The sequence below is a fragment of the Rhinolophus sinicus genome, chromosome 16, assembly GCF_057876585.1.
Source record: "Rhinolophus sinicus isolate RSI-liver-muscle chromosome 16, RSI-T2T, whole genome shotgun sequence".
NCBI lineage: Eukaryota > Metazoa > Chordata > Mammalia > Chiroptera > Rhinolophidae > Rhinolophus > Rhinolophus sinicus.
Window position 1 is genome coordinate 94,857,461 of NC_142516.1, and position 19,654 is coordinate 94,877,114.

Consider the following 19,654-nt stretch of genomic DNA (forward strand, 5'->3'; position numbering starts at 1 on the left):
ACTATTTGTAAATAAATATATGAACATTATTGACAGCAGAAGGTATTGTAACAAGGTAGAATTCCGTAAGTGAGGCTTTCCCCATAATATCCTAATTTTGTTGCAGAGACCTACTTCTATGAGTTTTTCGGGTGATCTCGTTTTTCACATGTATGTCACCTATAACTTCCGGTTGTCTTTCTCCTAACCCCCTTCTAGTCACACATGTATAAATTAAAATGACATTTTTCTGCATACAAAATCAATATACCACTTTAGAACATTTAAAAATATCTATAAAACAGAAAAATCATCTATACATTCACTAACTCAAACGTAAGTATGTGAATATATTAGTTTTCATCCTTCTAGTCTTTTTTTATATGCACATAATTTGCATAGCTGTGTTTATATGGTATAAAAAATTGTCATTATTTATCTTAATAAGGCTTTCTCTTGGTCATTAAAAATGCCCAGTAATCATATTTTCAAGTAGATTTATAGTAGCCCAGTTACTGCAAATCAAGTTTAAAAATGCTTCCCACCTACATTATTCTTCACCCTAAAAAAAAAAAAAAGGATTTTGACAGAGGCTGAGATAGGGGCACAAATTGGCCAAGAGGTACCGTATTGGGGTCATAAGTGAGGCTGTGGATGGGACTTGTACCTGGAGTATGTTTTAGTAATTTTCTTTTTGCCTTCTTTTTGGATTTATTATCATTATCATCATGGCTTTACGTGACCACTCCCGGACTCTTTTATTCCTGGCCTGGTGTGGTAATGCCCCTGGGGGCTCCTTCTGTACGGAGTAAGAGAAAGCCTCCTGTTTGACTCTAGCTGACAGTCAGCATGGTATAGGGCAAGTACAAAGAGACCTGAAATCTCCTGGGTGCAGGTCAGGCCCTAGGGCGAGAGTTCTAGAGAGCTAGATCTGCATTCCCGCAGGACGGTTGTGGATTTACCTGAAAAAGCCCCACTAATGATCACACCAAGAAACCTATGCTGTTTGTAGGCAGTTGTTGGGCTCGTGGTCCTTGGCAGCTGTTAATTCTTTTCCAGAGAAAGATTAAAGCTGCTCCCTCTTCTACAAAAAATTTACCTTCTTCATCAGTTTTATTTCTCCCTGGGTCCATGCTCGCTTGAAAAATCTTAGCAGTTTAAGAAGAATCAAGTTCCTGTTGATAGGCACACAATGGCCATTTCCAGGGAGTGTGAAGAAATAATCCCTTTGGGCCAATGCAGAAGATGTGAGATGTCCCTTAGGAAGCCAGGCCAGTTCTCTCCAGTTGGGGAGCAGCTCCTCCCTGTAAGGTCCTTGCCTAATTTTATCTGCTGGGAACCAGCTTGAGCACTCCTTCCATTAAAAGGACATAACATGTGTTCCACTCTCCTTTCCCATCGCCAGTCCTCAGGGCTCACACACAGTAAAGAGATGGTCCCAAAAGTTCAGAGGCAGAAAATGCCATTATAGATTGAACCTTCTTACTGAATGATTTCAGTACCTCCTGGTCATAACCACACAATTTAGCCCTGAATCCTAATTAAATATACTTCCTAATTAAGTATACTTCCTAAGGATCTCATGAAGTGATCACAGTTCTTAAAATAGATGTGTTAGAGAAATATTATCCTGTGAACTCTAGATTGGAGTTCAAATTCACAAATAAATGTAGAGAAATGCCCTATCTACCAAGTTTTGATCAGTTCCTTTCCCCAAACATTATCTAAGGAATAAAATACAATAAAGGAAAAGAAAAAATTCTAAACTATTTTAAATTAGTTTTTTCTCTATCTTGAGCCAAGAAAATTGAGATAATTTTCTTTATTGTTTATCAACAGGTGTATTCTAGCAGATAGAATGTTTTTCAGCAAACTCCAAATTTCCCTTTTCTTTTGAAAAATAGCTGTTAATGACTAATTAGGTTGACTATGGTCAACGCAAGAAGGAAAAAAAAATTCTATAAGCTTGACAGATGGAATAACAATTCTTCTCCCTATTATTATATTACTGAGAAAAGCTCACTTAAAAATCACTCATTCCCACTAAAAATATACATCTACAATAATCTGTGTCAATGTGCTGACAATCTGTCATCGCAAAGAAGTTCCTTCAGCTGTTATTGAGTGGATGTGGAGAAGAAATTGACTAAACATGCTAAATATGGGCAGAGAAGGTGTTTGCATTCTGAATTATGGTTTATGATTCACTATAATATTCATATTTGAAGGTTAAGGAAATGTATAGAAACATGAACATTTTAACTATCTTCTTGGAATTCAAAAATAATGAGGAAAATGAAGCTTTGACAGCCCAGTGGCATGTAAGTAAATTCCTGCCCCCACACCTTTGAGCCATGTACCTTCTCAGGAATGAGAAAATAGAATGGAAGAAAACTCCTTGCTACTATTCACATGTGCATATATCTAAATGGATAGTACATGCATAACTTTTCCAGACTTATGTTGTCTTGAGGGAGACTAAATTCAGTTTTGTCCCCAGTTTTATCAGGTATAGAACCAATATTTTGATCTCAGCACTATTGAATCAAAACTCGGGCATGAATGTGTAAATCACTCTTAGCAGGCCTAACCATAAAAAATGATCATGAGAAAGTGTGTGTGAGAGAGAATGTGTGTGTGTGTGTGTGTGTGTGTGTGTGTGTCGGGGGTGGGATGGGGGTGGGGAGGGAAAAGAGGGGAGAGGAGAAGGAGAAGGAAAGGAAGTTCACTATAAATGGAAGACCTTTCTGATAGATGTGGCCCTTGGCCTGATTCAAATATCAAGGAGCAATTACTAGAATATCGCTCCATTTATTTCTATTTAATTTTAGATACACTCTTCATACAATAAAGTTCACCCTTTTCAGTGTATAGTTCTGTGAGTTTTGACAACTGCATATACTTGTGTGGTGTTTTTCTGTCATTTGGAAACTGACAGTTTTGGTGTCACGGTCAGGTCTAGGTGAAAAGGACACCAGGTAGGAAGAACAGGCTGTGCTGAAGGCACTGGCAGTTTTCCTGATCATTAAACCTCATGGTGACAGGTCCTTGTAACCAGGTCTCTTTTCAACGCATTTATCATTTGTACAAAACACCCTTCTGCATCCCCGAAAGTGACTGGCTCCAAGGAACATGAACCAATAGATAAACTTCTTGGCCTGATGGGACTTTAATTAATTGCTTAAAATCAAAATCAGAATAGCTATTTGTTCTAGTAATTGTGGTTACTTAACAAGTCACCCCAATACTTAGTGGCTCAAAATGATGACAACGTCATTTTGCTCACAGATCTATAACCAGGCCGTGCTCAGCAGTGATCACACATCTCTGTTCCACTTGCATCAGCTGGAAGACCGGGGGCTGGAGTCCTCGGACATTCCTTCACTCACTCACCTGGCTGGCAGCTGAGGCTATTGGCCAGAAAGCTACACGTGGCTTTGCCATGTGGCCTGGTCATCCTACAACTGGACAGGTGGGATCCAAGGGTGGCTGTCCCTTTTATGCCCTACCTTTGGAAGTCATCTGGTGTCTCTTGCTTGAGGCTGTTACAAAGGACCCCCCCAGACTTAAGGGAAGGGGACACAGCCCCATTGCTCAGTAGAGGAAGCACTTTGTATGAAGAGCCTGGGACTTGAAGGACGTACTGGTGTAGCCACCTTTGGAAAATGTCACCTGCTGTTCTGTTATGAGCCACCACGATGAAGACCTACCAGAATGATCTTTCAGAAGTGCCAATCTCATCACATCACTACAACAATACTTAAAACACCATGTCTCAACAATACTTAAAACACCAAGGCTGAACTGATGTTACCAGTTATCTCTCCCCCTGCATTTCTAGACACTTATCTCATACCCAGCCTTCAACTACTCCGCGCTACTTGCAATTTCCCAGGCTAACTTGTATATGCTCTTCCAAGCTACTACTTTTCGCTGCGTATTCCCCCTCATTTCTTTAGGAATCACTTCTCCTGATTCGTGGCCTCCTCTGGGATGCTCTCCTGGGAAGCAGCCTGCAGCTGTGCTGTAAGAATAAAGACCTGTGTTCTCACCCTGACTTGGCTCCAGTCTGACCTAGGGTTTCACTCATTTACCTGAGGCACATTTTCTCCACATTTCCCTTTCCTCCCACAGACAGATGCTGATCTCAAGGGCACTCCTTCACAAACATTCCTCGTGCGAAACTCCATCTCAGAGTCTCCTTCCTGGGGAACCCAGCCTGCTATGAACAGGTTAGGATGACTCTCATCTTTTGCTACTAATACGATGAGAAATAAAATGCTTGTAATGCACGCCACTGACAGTGGGCTAATCTCCCCAATATATAAAGAACTCCTAGAAATTTAAAAAAAAAAAAAAAAAAAAAGGAGGGAAGTGGCAGTTATATCACAATTGTGAATGCGTTTACCCTTTGACATGGAAGTCCCACTTCTGGGAATTTGTCCAACACTGCAGTATAATTTGTTGAAGGAAAATGTTGAAGTTGGAAAAAACCCAAGTGTCCATCAATAGGGGACTCGTTAAGTAAACTATTTACCTAACTGAACACTCTGCAATTGGAAAAGAATGAGGAGGCCCTCTAGTATCGGTGTGGGAGGATTCCTGAGATACATTGTCATGTCACAAAAGTAAGGCACAATGACGAATAATCATGTCAGCTGGTATCTGCATAAACAAACTCTGAAAGGAAATATTAGGGACACTGTAGGAGGGCAGGGGGGCAGTGAAGTGGACAGAGCCACAGAAAGATTTGACTATGTTTCACTGCGGACAGGGTTTTAAAGTTTAGAACCATGTGGATGAATGTATTACATTTTCACAACATGGAGGTTTTTTTTCCTTTTTTCCCATTTATTTATCTATCTATCTATCTATCTATCTATCTATCTATCTATCTATCTATCTATTTATTTATTTATTTATTTATTTATTTACAACTACACCTTAAATAATCCATTTGGAAGTAATTTTGGTGAAAAAAGCGAAGTAAGGATTATGACTCCGATAGAATATTTTCTCGAATGGCCCCCTGTTGCCTATCACCATTTATGTGAAATATCTTTCACCGTCTCATTTCAAATGCCAGTTTTCTGATAAACCAAAGATCCAGAGTTAGATGGATCTATTGTTGTAGTCAGTCCCAGATTGCTTTTCTCACCATACCTTTGGAGCAGTTTAACATCTGGCACGACGCGTCCCTCTTAACACGTTTATTTTTAAAATTTCCAGGCCATTTCTCATATTTACATTTTATATGATCTTCAGCACTTTCCTGTTTCATTAAATATTTGTTTTGATATTTTAATTGTGATATACATAGATGTATGTGTTTGCATATGTATGTATGTGTATGTCTCTCTCTCTCTGTGTGTGTACATCTAACTCATCGTAGGCAGAAAAACTTGATTAAAATTTATTCTAATTTTATTCTTTAGAATTCATTCTACCAACTTAATTAGCAACAATAAAGACTTAATTGCTGTAAGTAGAATTTAGGTTTTTGGGTTGTTTTTCCATTTTTGCTTATTGTTTAGAAATCACTGATGACATTTCTTGATATGGGCAGATATCACTTGTGGGATTAATGTTGTGACTGATACTATAGAAGCAGGAAAACAAGGAGAAGCAGCAGAATTCTCACTCACGATTACTATCTGGATAGACTCCAGCTAGAAGTGGTGAACACGGCATAGTTACAAGAGGAGAGATGCAGGAAGGGGCCTCCTGTAGAGTCCCTGTGGGAAGCATACCCAGGAATCCCCCTCACAGACAGATCTCTATTGAACTAAACAAAGAGAAAGAGGGAAGAAAAGTAACCCCCAATTGCATGTGTTTATATGTGGTTCTTGTAAGTGCATGGCAGTGCTTATTCCGGGAAGTACCTCTGGGAAAACGGGCCCAGGAGACCAGTGTAAGGTAACGGTCATCTGCTTCGTGTCATTCAGGTGGGAGGAAAAATCCATAGCTTCTCTCTCACTTCCCTAGAGTGAGTATTCCATCAACCTTTTCAATACATTCAAGGTTAAAGCAAGAAGATATTGGAAATACTTAATGTGAACTTTTCACTTTTCCAGCAAGAATCACTAATTCAAATGCATACTTTGCATCAGCTGATGATACGAGGAACAGATCAGGAACAAGAGACATACCCGTGGCCTTTGCCATGACCTATCAAATAGCAAAGAAATTTCTCACAGCAGTACCTTTTGGAGTTAAGTTTCTCTGCCAAGTCCCATCCCACCTCCCCACCAGAGAGTCAACATACACAAAATGCACCCAGCTTTCATAAATTTAAAGTATACTCAGCAACAAGAGCAGCAATGCGAGTCCAGGAAAACGTAGTTTCCATTTTCATACTGACATACACTAGTGGCCAGGATATATCTCACTGTAGTTTGCTCTCAGGGCAGTGTTCCAAAGCAGGTAAATTTCAAAGCGCCCTGAAGGCACGTGTAACTGACCGAACATCTGGCTACCTTAAGGCTATAGTTGGCCCAGGTAGAAAATACCCAAGATCAACATAGCATTTTACCCACATGCAAGAGTGACATCATCTTTGTTGATAGCACAATTCCTACCCGGTGTGTACACAGGGAGAGGGGTCGCTGTGTTTTCAGTGGGTCCTGACAGGCACTGCTCCTTTTGGCCTCTAAAGCAGGCAGACATCCCGATGATCCAGTGCAGCCTGAGAAGCCCGTTTCAGCCAACACGAGATGGGTTGGCTTTGAGAGAAACCAGTGAAACTCATTTTCTTGGAGAAGAACCACTCTCATTTGGATTCCTTCCAGCAAATTCCAGCAGAGTGGACTATTTAGGGGCTGGAGTTTTAAGGGACACAGTACAAGTTTTAATGTTTCATTTAAATACTCTTGATGTAGTAGGGTGCCAGACGGGTACTGGACTTATCGAGAGAATCACTTCATAGATTATATAAATGCCTAACCACTGCACTGTACACCTGAAACTAATATAAAATAAATATTGAATGTCAACTATAATTTATATACAGAGGGTGCCAAAAAAGTATACACATTTTAAAAGAGGAAAACTATATTAAAATTGTAGTACTCAATATATATCGATAATAAAAAATGAATACAAGTCACGTTTGACTTCTGCAATTACAAGAGGTGCTCAAAGTGGTTAGCATCAGCATCCAGACACTTCTGATTACAGTGAACTACTGCTTGAGCAATGCTGACCAAAGTGTCCACTTGTATACACTGTTTTGGCACCCTACCCCCCCCTCCACTGGCATATAGTCACGGGACTATAAAATACAGCATAGGGAATGTGGTCAATTGTATTGTAATAGCTCTATATGGTGTCAGAGGGGTAGTAGACTTGGGGGGGCAATCACTTTGTGAGGGGTGTAAATGTCTAATTATGACGTTGTTTTGTACACCCGAAACTAATAAATAAATTATTCAAAAATAAATACTCTTGATGTAACCCAGGCAAAATGTGTGAGCACCAAAGGCTTGAGGATAATTGACGAAAAACGTAAATGCCACTCTGGGTTGGGGGAGAAGATCGGGCCACAGATGATGTTAGAAGAATTATTTCTCAGTTATGAGCAGGTGACCACCTTACTTGAATACAATCATATATTAGCACATCAGTTATCAGCAATGCACAGACCAGGAGCAAGCAGACTTCAAGTTCCTCTCACCGATTAACCATGGTTATTTTGCTCTGTGGTGACTGCACGTAGCCGCAGTATACAATAAGAGCTACGTCTGAGGTAGAGCGCTGTCTAAAGATGCAGTAAAGGAAGACTGACCCCCTCCCCGGAAGGTTTCCAGCAAAAGGCGGACTGGTCGACTGCCCTGCTGTTGTGGGCAGATTCCAGGGACTATAAGAGCCTCAAGCCCATAACAATATTATAGCCGTAAGCTTCGGCAAATACTAAACAACTTAAAATAATGCTCACTGTATGGTGGGCACTATTCTAAGGGCTTTCCTATATGGTTTCACTTAGTCCTCACAAACTTTTCCATGTATGTACTTTTTCATCCTTATTTTACAGAGGACAGGAGACGTGTCCAAATTTGTGTGGCCTGAGCTGGGAGCAAAGCGGTCTGACTTTGAACCTCACCCTGCCTTTGCCATGCTGCTCCCTGATAATGGTAGTCACCAGTGAGACAGCAGATGGAAGAGGGGTTCTAGGAAGACAAGTCTGTGGGTTCTTGGCCTTTCTCCTCACCAGGAGGGGTCAGCAGGAGGTGTTCACCCGGCCCACTCACCCCTCCACCACTGTCATCTTGTTTTATTATGGTCGTGTTATTCTAGTCAAATTTTACTCCTTAAACTGTGATATTGCCTGGAGTCCAGGGACTTCCTGGTCCTTGGTTCACAATCCCCTGGGACTGGGCATCCAGACCTCCCCAACCATGGGAAACCCTATTCTTACAATGGAACACTACCCAGCAATAAAAAGGCAGGAACTACTGATACAACAGCACAGATGAATCTCACGTGCATTGTGCCGCGTGAAAGAAATCAGAACCGGAAGACCATGACCGGTACCATTCTAGTCACGACACTCATGACAGTTGAAGGAAAACAAACCGATAGGGTCAGAAAACAGACCACCATCGCTAGCAACTGGGTGTGGGGGAAGGGGTTGACTGCACAGGGGCCTGGGGGGATTCGGGCAGGGATGGCATTGTCCTATATTTGACAGGAGTGACAATGACACTACTGTACACGTGGTAAGACTCACAGAACTGTACACTAAAAAGGGGAAATTTTACTGCATGTAAATTATACCTTATAAAAGAAAGAAAGTGGCATGCCACACTAATAAACACATTCAAAGAATATAGAAAACTAATAAGGTGAAGCTAACATGGAGGCTAATGTTATAAAAAAGCAACTTGTAAGTGGACAGAGACTGACGACATGATTTTCAACACAACATGAGGCTTAGTTAAAGGAGCAATAATAAATTCTTCCTAGCATCCCTGATACCTTAATCAGTATTGTTTTATTGGCATGCTCTGGAGGTACAGGCAGTATTTACTAGCACTAATCTACTGTGCCTGCCCCTGGTGTGAAAGACCAGGCAAGAAAGCATATACACGACACTCCTAAGTCTTGAGCCTTCTTTCAATGGTCCACTTGATCTATCTGCCAGGACACTGGGACTAAGAAGTGAAGGGAACTGAGCTCCCAAGACATCTGCTGGAAAATCAACACAGTGGCTCAAATGAATTGTCAGAATGCAACGGAGATTATTTACACTTAAAAGTACAGACATTTACTAGGGGAGGAATAAGCTTCCTGATGTGATACTTATTAACAGAGAAGCTATTTTAACTAAAGGTCAAAACCCAAACACTCCTAAGTCCAAGAAAAAGAAAGGTAAACTGCCTTATAAATAATTGCATTTTATCTGCCTACAGAAAGGTATTTAAAAACTATGGGGCCAAAAACGATGTCTCTTTCCTAAGTCAGTTTAGAGAAAAGGAGCAGAACAGACGGCACCCTGCTCCTTGTCCTCTCCAAGCAAATATAGGATGGTCAAAAAAAGGTGACCAGCTTTTCACGCAGGACTGCCATCTTCCAGTAATTCGTCAAAATGACCAACACAAAGGGAAAGAGGAGAGGCACCTGCTATATGTTCTCTAGGCCTTTTACAAAACATGGAGCTGTTCCTTTGGCCACATACGTGCAGATCTACAAGAAAGGTGATATTGTAGACATCAAGGGAATGGGCACATTCAGAAACGAAGGCCCCACAAATGTTCCCATGGCAAAACGGAAGGGTCTACAGTGTTACTCAGCATGCGGTTGGCATTGTTGTAAACAAACAAGGGCAAGATTCTTGCCAAGAGAACGGATGTTCATATTGAGCGTATTAAGCACTCTTAACAGCTGAGATAGCCTCCTGAAACGAGTGAAGGAAAATGATCAGAAAAAGAAGGAAGCCAACGAGAAAGGTACCTGCGTTCAACTGAAACGCCAGCCTGCCCCACCCAGAGAAGCCGCTGTGTGAGAACCAATGGAAAGGAGCCTGAGCTGCTGGAACCCATTCCCTGTGAATTCATGGCATAAGTGTAAAAAAATAAAAACCTCTGTTAAAAAAAAAAAAAAAAAAGTGACCATTCTCCATCACTGGAGGGAGATGATATGAATGCCCTTCATCTCTTCCTGTTATCTGCTCCTTCACCTGCTACAAGAAGGCATTTTTTTCTGTTGTCACTTTCCCTTTTCTATAGCCTATAACTGAAGTCTCTCCATTCCTGATCTGGAACTTTCTACCAGCCTTAATCAAATGTCACTGAAATCTACTTGTGCAGAACGGTGCTATTTGGGTGTACAGAGATGAAAATGGATAGACAGGCATGATCAGTGGATTTGAGCTGCACACTCTCACAAAATTAATTTGAAAAATTAAAGGAAATCTGATTTAAAAAGTTTTAGGAAACCTGGTCTCTACTGGCAGAAAAAAAAGAACAGGAAGAAATACAGAAGAGCAATACAAACAGGGTAAAATGACAAGAAAAAGTAGCAGGGAAAAAAAAAAAGAAATCTAATTGGTAAAGTCAACTTCAAAAAAGTGAAAATATGTTTGAGATTTTCAGCCAAAATAAAAGGTAGTTTAAGATAGGAATGTGTTTAAAGGATGCGATCAAAATTATCCTTTATTCTCTCCAAGTATTAGAAGACTAACTCATTTTACAATTTGTTTAATACTTGGAGGGTATCCCTCTCTGTATGAAAATTGCACCGGGAAAGATTTAAGTTACATCATAAAGGCATTTCCTAAAAAGAAAGACAAATAATATAACATGCTACTTAAGTAATCTTGTCTTGTATTCTTAAAAAACCAAAAAGCCCCATAGATTCTTACATGTCAGCCTCTACTGAAATGTGTTCAATGGATAATCTGTTTCTGAGCACCGTGTACTTAGTCCTGTTGGAGGGAGGACCAAGTCAGAGAGAGACAGTCCCTGCCCTTAGGGGAGTCAGAACCAATCTGGTAAACAGAAATCACATCCACCTTGACAAGCAACAGTACTAAGCCACGCAGGTGCTGTCTCCGATTGCAGTTGGAACTTACGGAAGGGAAGGGAGCTGGGATAGGTAAGCACTAATGCAGAGGTGATGAGCTGGGCCCCCTGGCTGGCAGTTGATTCCTCTGGACCCGGTAGGGAGGAGAAATGGGCACCGGAGAACAAAGCCCAGCCCCAGCACACCACAGTCCTCTCAAACTTCATCTCCCTGTGAGTCCTTTTGCAATGGTTTTGTTATGGCCTTGTGCTTTTTTTTTTTTTTTTAAATTCCAAGAAGGTTTAAACATTTTATGGCGGTAGAGACTCAATTTTTAGCACATCAATGCCTAAATATAGTTGTTTTTAGATGGTGGGGTCTTTACATGATCTTTTTAGGTAAAAGCAGCTGCAAAAACATCATTTGAAAAAGCATATATTTGTCACATGGAAAAGGCAGCAAGAGTCTATTTTTATAAAGTTCAAAGTGATGCTGTATCTTGTAGGGGAATCCTTCCAGACTGCTAATATTTCTCTGGCTTTATAATTACCCCTGCCCCCTCCCCCTTTTGCTAATAAACTCCCAGCTCTATAAGCTGCAGCAAGCAACTAGGACTGAGCCCATGTCTAACTAGTTCTGCAGCCACCTTCCTTCTGAAACGCAACACCCCAACAAAGTGCACTCTTTCTTGTTGTTTACTAATGGCTGGGCTGACTTCTGACATTTATCACTGAGCTGGAATACAGAGAGAGGGTGGATGGGAAAGACAGGTGCGGACCTCTCTTTGGCATCCTGACGTAACTTCTCCTCCAACCCCTGCACCTGATCAGTTCCTCCTCGTCCTTCAGGTCTTAACTCATTTCATCCTGGAAACCTGAGGCCACCCCGCGGTGAAGCACCACTCCTGAGAGCTCTCCTTGCAGGCTGACTTCCTGGAGGCCAGCACCCGAGGCGCCACATCGTCACTGTGGAGTTCGTATCTGCACCCCCGACTCGATTCCAACAGCCAGGGCTCTGTCCTGTTCATCTCCATCCCATGACCCAAGGGAGCTTGACTTGGAGAACGAGGATGCAAGAGGCAACGACCGTACTATTCAGAATGTTTCTAGTTAACTTCCATTTTTTAAATTGCCCAATGGGAGAAACAGTCCTTCTTCCAACATTCAAATTGTAATTACTGTTCAACAGCTCCCAGCACAAAAATAGGAAGCACCCAGGTAACCGTGAACGGTTGGGATGTACAAGCTGGGATTTCTTGGAATGGGTGTGGCATCAGACCTGTGCATACAACCATCAGAACACTTCCCATGTCACACACAGCAGCACTACCCACCATTAAATGGGGAACTTTGCGGAGCTGGTCTTAGCATTCTGCTGCCACAGGCTAGGTGTCAACACTTGATTAAAGCTTTTTATAAGAAACGGATGGTTTCAGATTTGATGAAGCTGCAGCCTTCAGAGAAAGGTCCATACGTTGCCTGTGGTTTTCAAGTCACCTTTACCTATTAACATGCTACACAGCAGTGAGCTCATGACTGCAAGTCTAGCCCCTCAAATAATGAATCTGTATTAGGAAACATAAAGTAACCTCTGACAAGGCAGATGCACAGGCCAGAGGAGGAAAGCCTAGCTATCAGGAATTTTGTCTTTTACCATAAAGAGATTTCTTGTGTGTCAAATATGAAATACATCTTTTCCAGACGTATTTAAATCATGCATTATAGCCAAAAGGGAAAAGTTACTGAAAAAAATGTTGTTCATGGTTTAAAACATCTACTCTCTGTTGATTTTAACATTTAAAGCACAATCTGCCCAAGTCAGTACCTTCTTTCACCATTTACAATGCACTCAGGGTTATTATTGGGAAATAGACACCAGTTTGGAATATGCTGACCAAATCCACATTAACAGATTTAATTAAGCTCCCTAAACAAGAAGTCAATCAGACAGTAAATGAAAGAAGGGCTGCCTATAAGCAATTTAGATATAATTATTTTCAAACAACGATGGCCTGGAAAATGGAGGGAAAAACCAAACCTCTCACAGGTCCAACAAAAAAAGAAATGTAAAACAGCTTAAGAGAATATGTATATGTTTTCAAAAAAAAATAAATTCAAAGTACTCCTCTAAGAATGACAGTTTATACACGAACCATAATTCATTTTACTATTTTAGTTTGAAGACACACAAAACAAAATGCTGGTAAGGCTTTTCTCACGTCCTGTAGTATTTTAGAGTTCAGGCTTTTTGTTTGTTTGATTGTTTTAGGCTTCTCAGATATCGACAAGTCTTAACTTGCTTTCAACTGAATTTTGTTGGTTAGGTTTCATTTGGCCTCAAAATTCCTATGGTTTACATCTTTATTCCCCATTCAATGATAATATTTCCAGACCTCCATCCATGCTAAACATGCATCCTATTTTCTGGCCTGTATCCATACTGGTTTAATGACCCCAAGAAAACATTAAAATTCCTTATATGTGTTGCCAAAATAAGTAGACACTCTAAGTGGTATAAAATTCCCATTTTTTCACATCTATATTTATATCTTATGGTTATTCTCAGTATTAGGAAACACCAACTAATCACCCTCACAAATTCAAAGTTTCATTTCTATTTCAAAGATAATTTAGTGTATCTTTTTTATGTTATAACAAACTTTACAAGACATCCATACCATAATTTTTTGAAATATAGGTTAAATTCAAGCAATTTTCCTGTTATTTTTCTATTTGCATTTTATTACCACTAAAAGTTTATCCATTCAGAATAACCTTTTCCTAGGGGTTCAGAATGTCCATGGACAAATGCACACCTAGTAAATGCTTAAAATGCTGATGCTGCTGTGCTTTGAAAATGTGCTCTATTCGGAAAATTCTGAATAACCAACTGCTAGTTTGTTAAATAGTATAGGGACTTTAAAGACTTTAATTGACCCTCTCTTAGGAATTACTACCAAGTGGTCACATCAGGACTTCAAAAAGTTATAGGTCCTTCCCTAACCTCCCTACCCCCAATTTTTGTGTTTAAGATAAATTCCTCCCATTGTCAAAATCAAAGAGTTTTAAAAATCAGTGTCTCTTTTCTGCTTATAAATTAAATTGGGTAATAGTTGCATAATGGTCATGATTTAAGCCCCCAGTTAAAACTCCAAAATTACATGAAAGGTCTCTGTTTACCATCTGCCCTACATATTGACGAATTTTCTGAAATCACTTTTACTATGTCACTTGTCTATTCCTGAATGAAAAAGGAATCCCTTCCTTTTCGTAGCTTTCAATAGTGACGAAACCCATGTCTGGTTGTTTATATTCCCTTCAGTGGCTACTCATCTATCCCATACAGCCCTATACCGTTGCCTTTGCTAATTTTATTCCTTTTCCTGCCCCCCGCTCAACACAGACACACCAGGAATGCTGGCTGATGGGAATCCCATCTGCCCGGCAAGGCTATGAAGTTCTGTGCAGTCTAGCTCACAACAGGATTTTACCTTCTGAGAAATATGGTCCATCTGCTCACAGCCACAACACCTGGCATTTAATTGGTTTTAATACAAAACAAAACGACATACAAAGTTTGTTCTTCAAACCTTCAATGAACACTACAAAACCTATGATCTGTCTACACATTTTTGTTTCCCTCAAGGTGACCAGAATGGCAAAGAGCTTATGACACTCTATTAAAATGGTTTAGCATTTTTTTATTGTGGTAAAATACACATAACATCAAGTTTACCATCTTAATCATTTTTAAGTGTACAGTTCAGTGGTATTAAGTAGACACACTTTGTTGTGCAGCCATCAGCACTGTCCATCCCCAGAATGCTTTGTCACATTATTGTCATAGTTTACAGGAGGCAGACAGAAAATTGCCAGTTAGTTTCTCATGATAATTCCCAGAACTGTACACCTAAAAAGGTGTATGTTACTGTGTATTAATTATATTTCAATAGCACTGATTCAAAGCAAAATACGGAGGGATGTCATGGTGGGAGACGGGGCTAGCGACCATGGGGATCCAGACCACGAGGAGCAGGGGCACAGAGGGAGAGAGGGGATTTCATCGGAAGACACTAGAACCCTTGCAGAGGTTGAAGACAGTGGAGACATTCATTCACTCACTCATTGCCAACATTTTTGAGCACCTATGTCCCAGACACTGTTCCAGAAAGCTCATTCCGACTGCATGATAGGTGATTGATGGGGCGAAATTAGCAGTTTTCGCAACAGTAATAAATTAAGGCAGTAACAAAAGGGACGGAGAGCAAAGGCCGTATGTATTTTTACTTTTACCTACGATTGGGGCCACCATGAAATTACTGATTTCATCATTTTGTTTCTATTTTATAATCACTCAAACCCATGGTTACTTCTGCCAGAATAAACTTGATGTAGCACACCAAGCAATCATTATGTAAGACCTGTCAGCAACAAAGGGTTGGTGGTACAGATAGGAACACATAAACGTGTTATGTTCATGGGGCTGCGTAAATGGTCTAATTAGACCTGTATCATTTTGGTGGAATATTTACGGCCAGCTTAAGGGGAAAGCAGACTTTCTACAAAAGATTTCGTGGGTGAAACTGGAGATGATGTGACTACTTATCAATGAAGGAATGATTAAATAGATTGTAGGAAACTATACTATGACATACCATGCAATGGATCTGTATGTAATAACCCAGAATGAGATCAAAGTACCCTGTTAAGTAAAACATGAATTGCAAAATGTATTACAAAGTCTGATCAATTTTTTGTAAAAATGTTGATTTGTCTGTATATGTAAACATCTCTGTAAATACAGAAAAGAATATACATAAGGGGGTTCGAGATGAAAGTGAAGAGACCTTCCGTGTGTATTCCATATTGCAATCAGAATATAGCCACGCACTCCTTCTACAGAAAAAATGTTTATAGGTTAGCAGACTAAGTGAGTAGATTGTATTACATCATGAGCTCATACTTTACACAACCTTTATTGGTAATTCAAATCATATAATGATCTTGATAATAACGGCTAAAACTATGCGTGTGTGTGTGTTGCACACACACACATACATGCTGATGTATGTATCTTTTTAATTTGCCAAATTGCTTTTAGACTGTTTTTTTTTAAATGACTAATAACAGTGACGTATATCAGAGGACACTTGAGATGAGAACATACTGGCTATTGCCAAGGGTTTCTCCTGGAGTTACAAGAGACCATTTAAGAGAAATATGTAATATATTTAAATTATTCTCACTTAAGTAATTAATTACAAAACCTTTAGAATGCAAAACTATTCCTTGCAAATAAGCAAATGAAATTACAACAATCTTCAATCTTTCAGTTCAAAACACACTAAAATAGCATGCCACGAGCACTTCCCTGTTTTTAAAATTGTATGTGGTGTGCATGTTGGGACCACAGAGTCCAGTGGCAACAGCAGACACTGTCCAACTCAACGCTCTAACTGTCTGGCCTCAGTCAAGGACTTTGTTTTCTCGGCTTTCAAATTAATAGCTCCTAGAAATACCAACTAGCAAACGGCACAGAGTGGTGGAGACGTTTTATTTATTTATTTTGAATTTTGTAAAGAATGTTTTAAAAGGCTGTTAACACAAGACCAGTTAGCAACTGTTACCCAGCTCCAACTGAAACATTAATTTAAGGCATTCACATGGCATTTTCAGGGCCTCATTCCAAATAGAATTTCCAGACAGACTAAAATTGTACTCTTCTCATCTTCAGCCCACTTGAAGATTTTTTTTTTTTTTTTTTTAAAGGCAAGATAGTAGGTGTAAATGACTGAAAAGGGCCCCAGAGGATGCTCTGGAAAGTTAGCGGGTTGGGAGCTTCATGCAGAATGTCTTGATAAGAAGTCTAGACTATCTGTAATTTGCTGATGGTGAGGAAAACCAGATTATTAAGAAACCTTGTGAAGCCAACAGCTACAGGAGCTTATAACGCATGTGGAACTTGGGATGACATGTGGGAATGGGAATTCCAATATTCCTTTACTTTGGTCCACAGCACTAATTATCTTTGACTCCAAGTGACATTTAGGAGTGACTCCTATCACAGATGCAAAAAATGCCACAGAAAGAGGGGACAAACACCTATAAGGGTCAAAAGGGAATTGTAAAAATGTGGACAGGAAAAAGACAGAAACGACAAAATCCATGACATATAACATCTGAAAGGTCTTACTTCGAGTGGGCTGAGTTGAATATTATAGCACAAGATGAGCAGACAAGGCAAGTAGGCTGGCCATGGGGAAAGTAGGAAAATGCATCTCTTTTTCCAGGTTGTCCTATCGGCCCCATTTACAACCCTTTGGCTGGGCAACCTTGTGCAGCAAACAACCTGCACAACTCAGGAAAATTACTCATTACTAGTTTAGTTAGAGTCAGTGATGTGAACGTATATGTTTCACCTGAATATCCAACAGGAAAGAGGAGACAATTTGGTAAAAAAATGGTGAGTCACAGTTACTTTAGCAAACCACTTGTCAAATGATCTGAGCTGAGTATATTAAGGGACCACATCAGAAAAAGTTGATCTATGCCTTGGTTATTATTTCTGTCAAGAGTTGAGAAATCAGACCAAAATAACCCATAACAGAATGAGAAATCAACACCATACACAATTAACATTGCTTTTCTATTTTTCCATAGAGGGACTGACTGCTTCCACATTTCTAAACATATCTAGAAAACTATTAGTCATCATGGCCTCAGAAGCCACACGTTTGCAGCAGAACTATTCTTAAAGGAGGTGGCTGGTATTCCCACTGAGAGCAATCAAAAAGTGCCTTTTCTACATTTTCCTGGACCCGCCCCTCTCCCCACTAGTCCCTCTAGCAAGCACATTTATTTCAGTTACAACTGAACCAGCATCTTGAAAAACAGTCTGACAATTCAATGAATTCCTTGAGATCTTCTCAGTTACCTTATTGGTTTACTCTCCACTCACCTCCACACCTTCCCTAGGTATTTAACTAGTGGCTTCCAGATATCCCAGAAGCAATGCATCAGTGCTCAGGAAACTTGCAGATTCCATGAGCAATCCAGCAAGAAATCAGGCCCTTGTATTCTAGTAAAGAAAAAAAAAAAAGAATGACTGGGTTGCCTAGCAACGTCTCAGTGCCCACCCAGAAAGGTGTGAACACTGCTGCCCAGGCTCTGACCTCCCTGGGAGGAGGGTGTGAGTGACAGCAACATCTACTCAGGCCACGAGGAACACTGGAACAGAGAAGTCCTTCGTCCACCCATCAGGGACGGGGGACGGCATATTGTCGGAGAGAAGGCTGCAGACTCCTGGCTATGGTTACTCAACATGAGGACCTAGATCTGGAAGGTATCCCTAACTTCAGAGGTTATGTGTGTCACAGGTCTCCATAGGTCACAGCAGCACCTTTTCTTTAATTTGACATTAACAAAAATCCTTCTTGGCAATGACTTGAAATACCAAAGATGCCCTCTGAGAAAGGCCTCCCTCTTCGAGGGAGAAGTCCCTGACTTACCTCGATAATGTAGAGAACCACATTCTTGTAGAAGCAGTACAATATGCACTTGGTCACCCGGTTGTAGCTCCAGGCACCGTGAACCAGCAGGAGCTTCTCTAAGTAGGAAAACTGAAAAAGGAAAACACAGTTCAGAGGAGCGCTTCGTTTAGGAGTCAAAGTCACAAAACATCCTTTGGCGGGAGGGACAGGGAAGGTAATAGAGAAAATCAGATTTTACGGATAACCTCAGAAATCCATTCACTTTAGAAAACTGAAGATGGAGCTTACAGGCCCCAGTGAGAACAGCTCACGTCTCCTCTCTGAGCTACATAATTATTTGCCCCAAACATGTGGCTGGACTTCTAATTGTTATGCTCATGAAATTCAATTCATGCAGATGCTTTTTGAGGGTCTTAATTATTAAAAGAAGGTGACCACCTGAACTGGAAGAAAAGTACAGTTTGAATCAGATACCTCTATTCAATCACAGATTTTATGGTGACAATGGGAGCGAGAGACAGGGTCACTCGAGTACGAGTACCCATTTGAAAAGGGGCATACATGTACCCCTGCCCTATTTCCACTGATAGCCTGTGGGTTGAAAACAATTACAGACATACAGACACACACACATGAGTATGGACACACACAGACACACACAGAGACGCATGCACCCTCTACCTTCTATTTCTGTACCCATTTTATTCTCCTTTTTTTGCCTCCATAGCACAGGGCACCTCTTGCTACAGTGCTACGCAGTCAGGAGAAACAAAAAACCAACTAGCAGCTAACAGACTAAGGTGAGAGGAATGTAATGGCTCTTACACTTTGAAATACTCAGCAATATCCGAATATTCCAATAAATATATTGAATCCTCTTTAGGGCAGGGGGTTTTGGGCACCACCTGAAGCATGTCGCCTCAGTCCCCCCTAGCCTGGCTTGGCCTCCTGTGTCCTATGTCATGAAGGTCCCCAAGAGTGTGAGCACTGAGCTGGAGGGAGGGAAATGAGTGTTTTCGGTGCTGTGGATTGTGTTGTGCTCTGGCCTGACTGCACTGTTAGCAACACGCCTGCTTCAATTCACGGTTTCTGTACGTTCAGCGAGCCTCACACCACTTTGAATTTCCCCCATGGTTGCCCTGGATGGAAACCTTAATTCCCTGTGCTAAGTCACAGGGCAGTGGACAA

The 19,654-nt window shown here is 40.7% G+C and overlaps 1 protein-coding gene across 4 annotated transcripts in view; it reads right to left on the minus strand.

The window, feature by feature from the left end:
* Positions 1-19,654, minus strand: part of ATP8A2 (ATPase phospholipid transporting 8A2) — a 555,453-nt gene that overhangs the window by 179,876 nt on the left and 355,923 nt on the right. For all 4 annotated transcript variants that reach the window (XM_088793294.1, XM_088793295.1, XM_088793297.1 and 1 more), the window contains one exon: positions 18,485-18,595. In XM_088793294.1, coding sequence (XP_088649420.1) covers positions 18,485-18,595 — 111 coding nt within the window. The remainder of the gene's footprint in view (positions 1-18,484; positions 18,596-19,654) is intronic.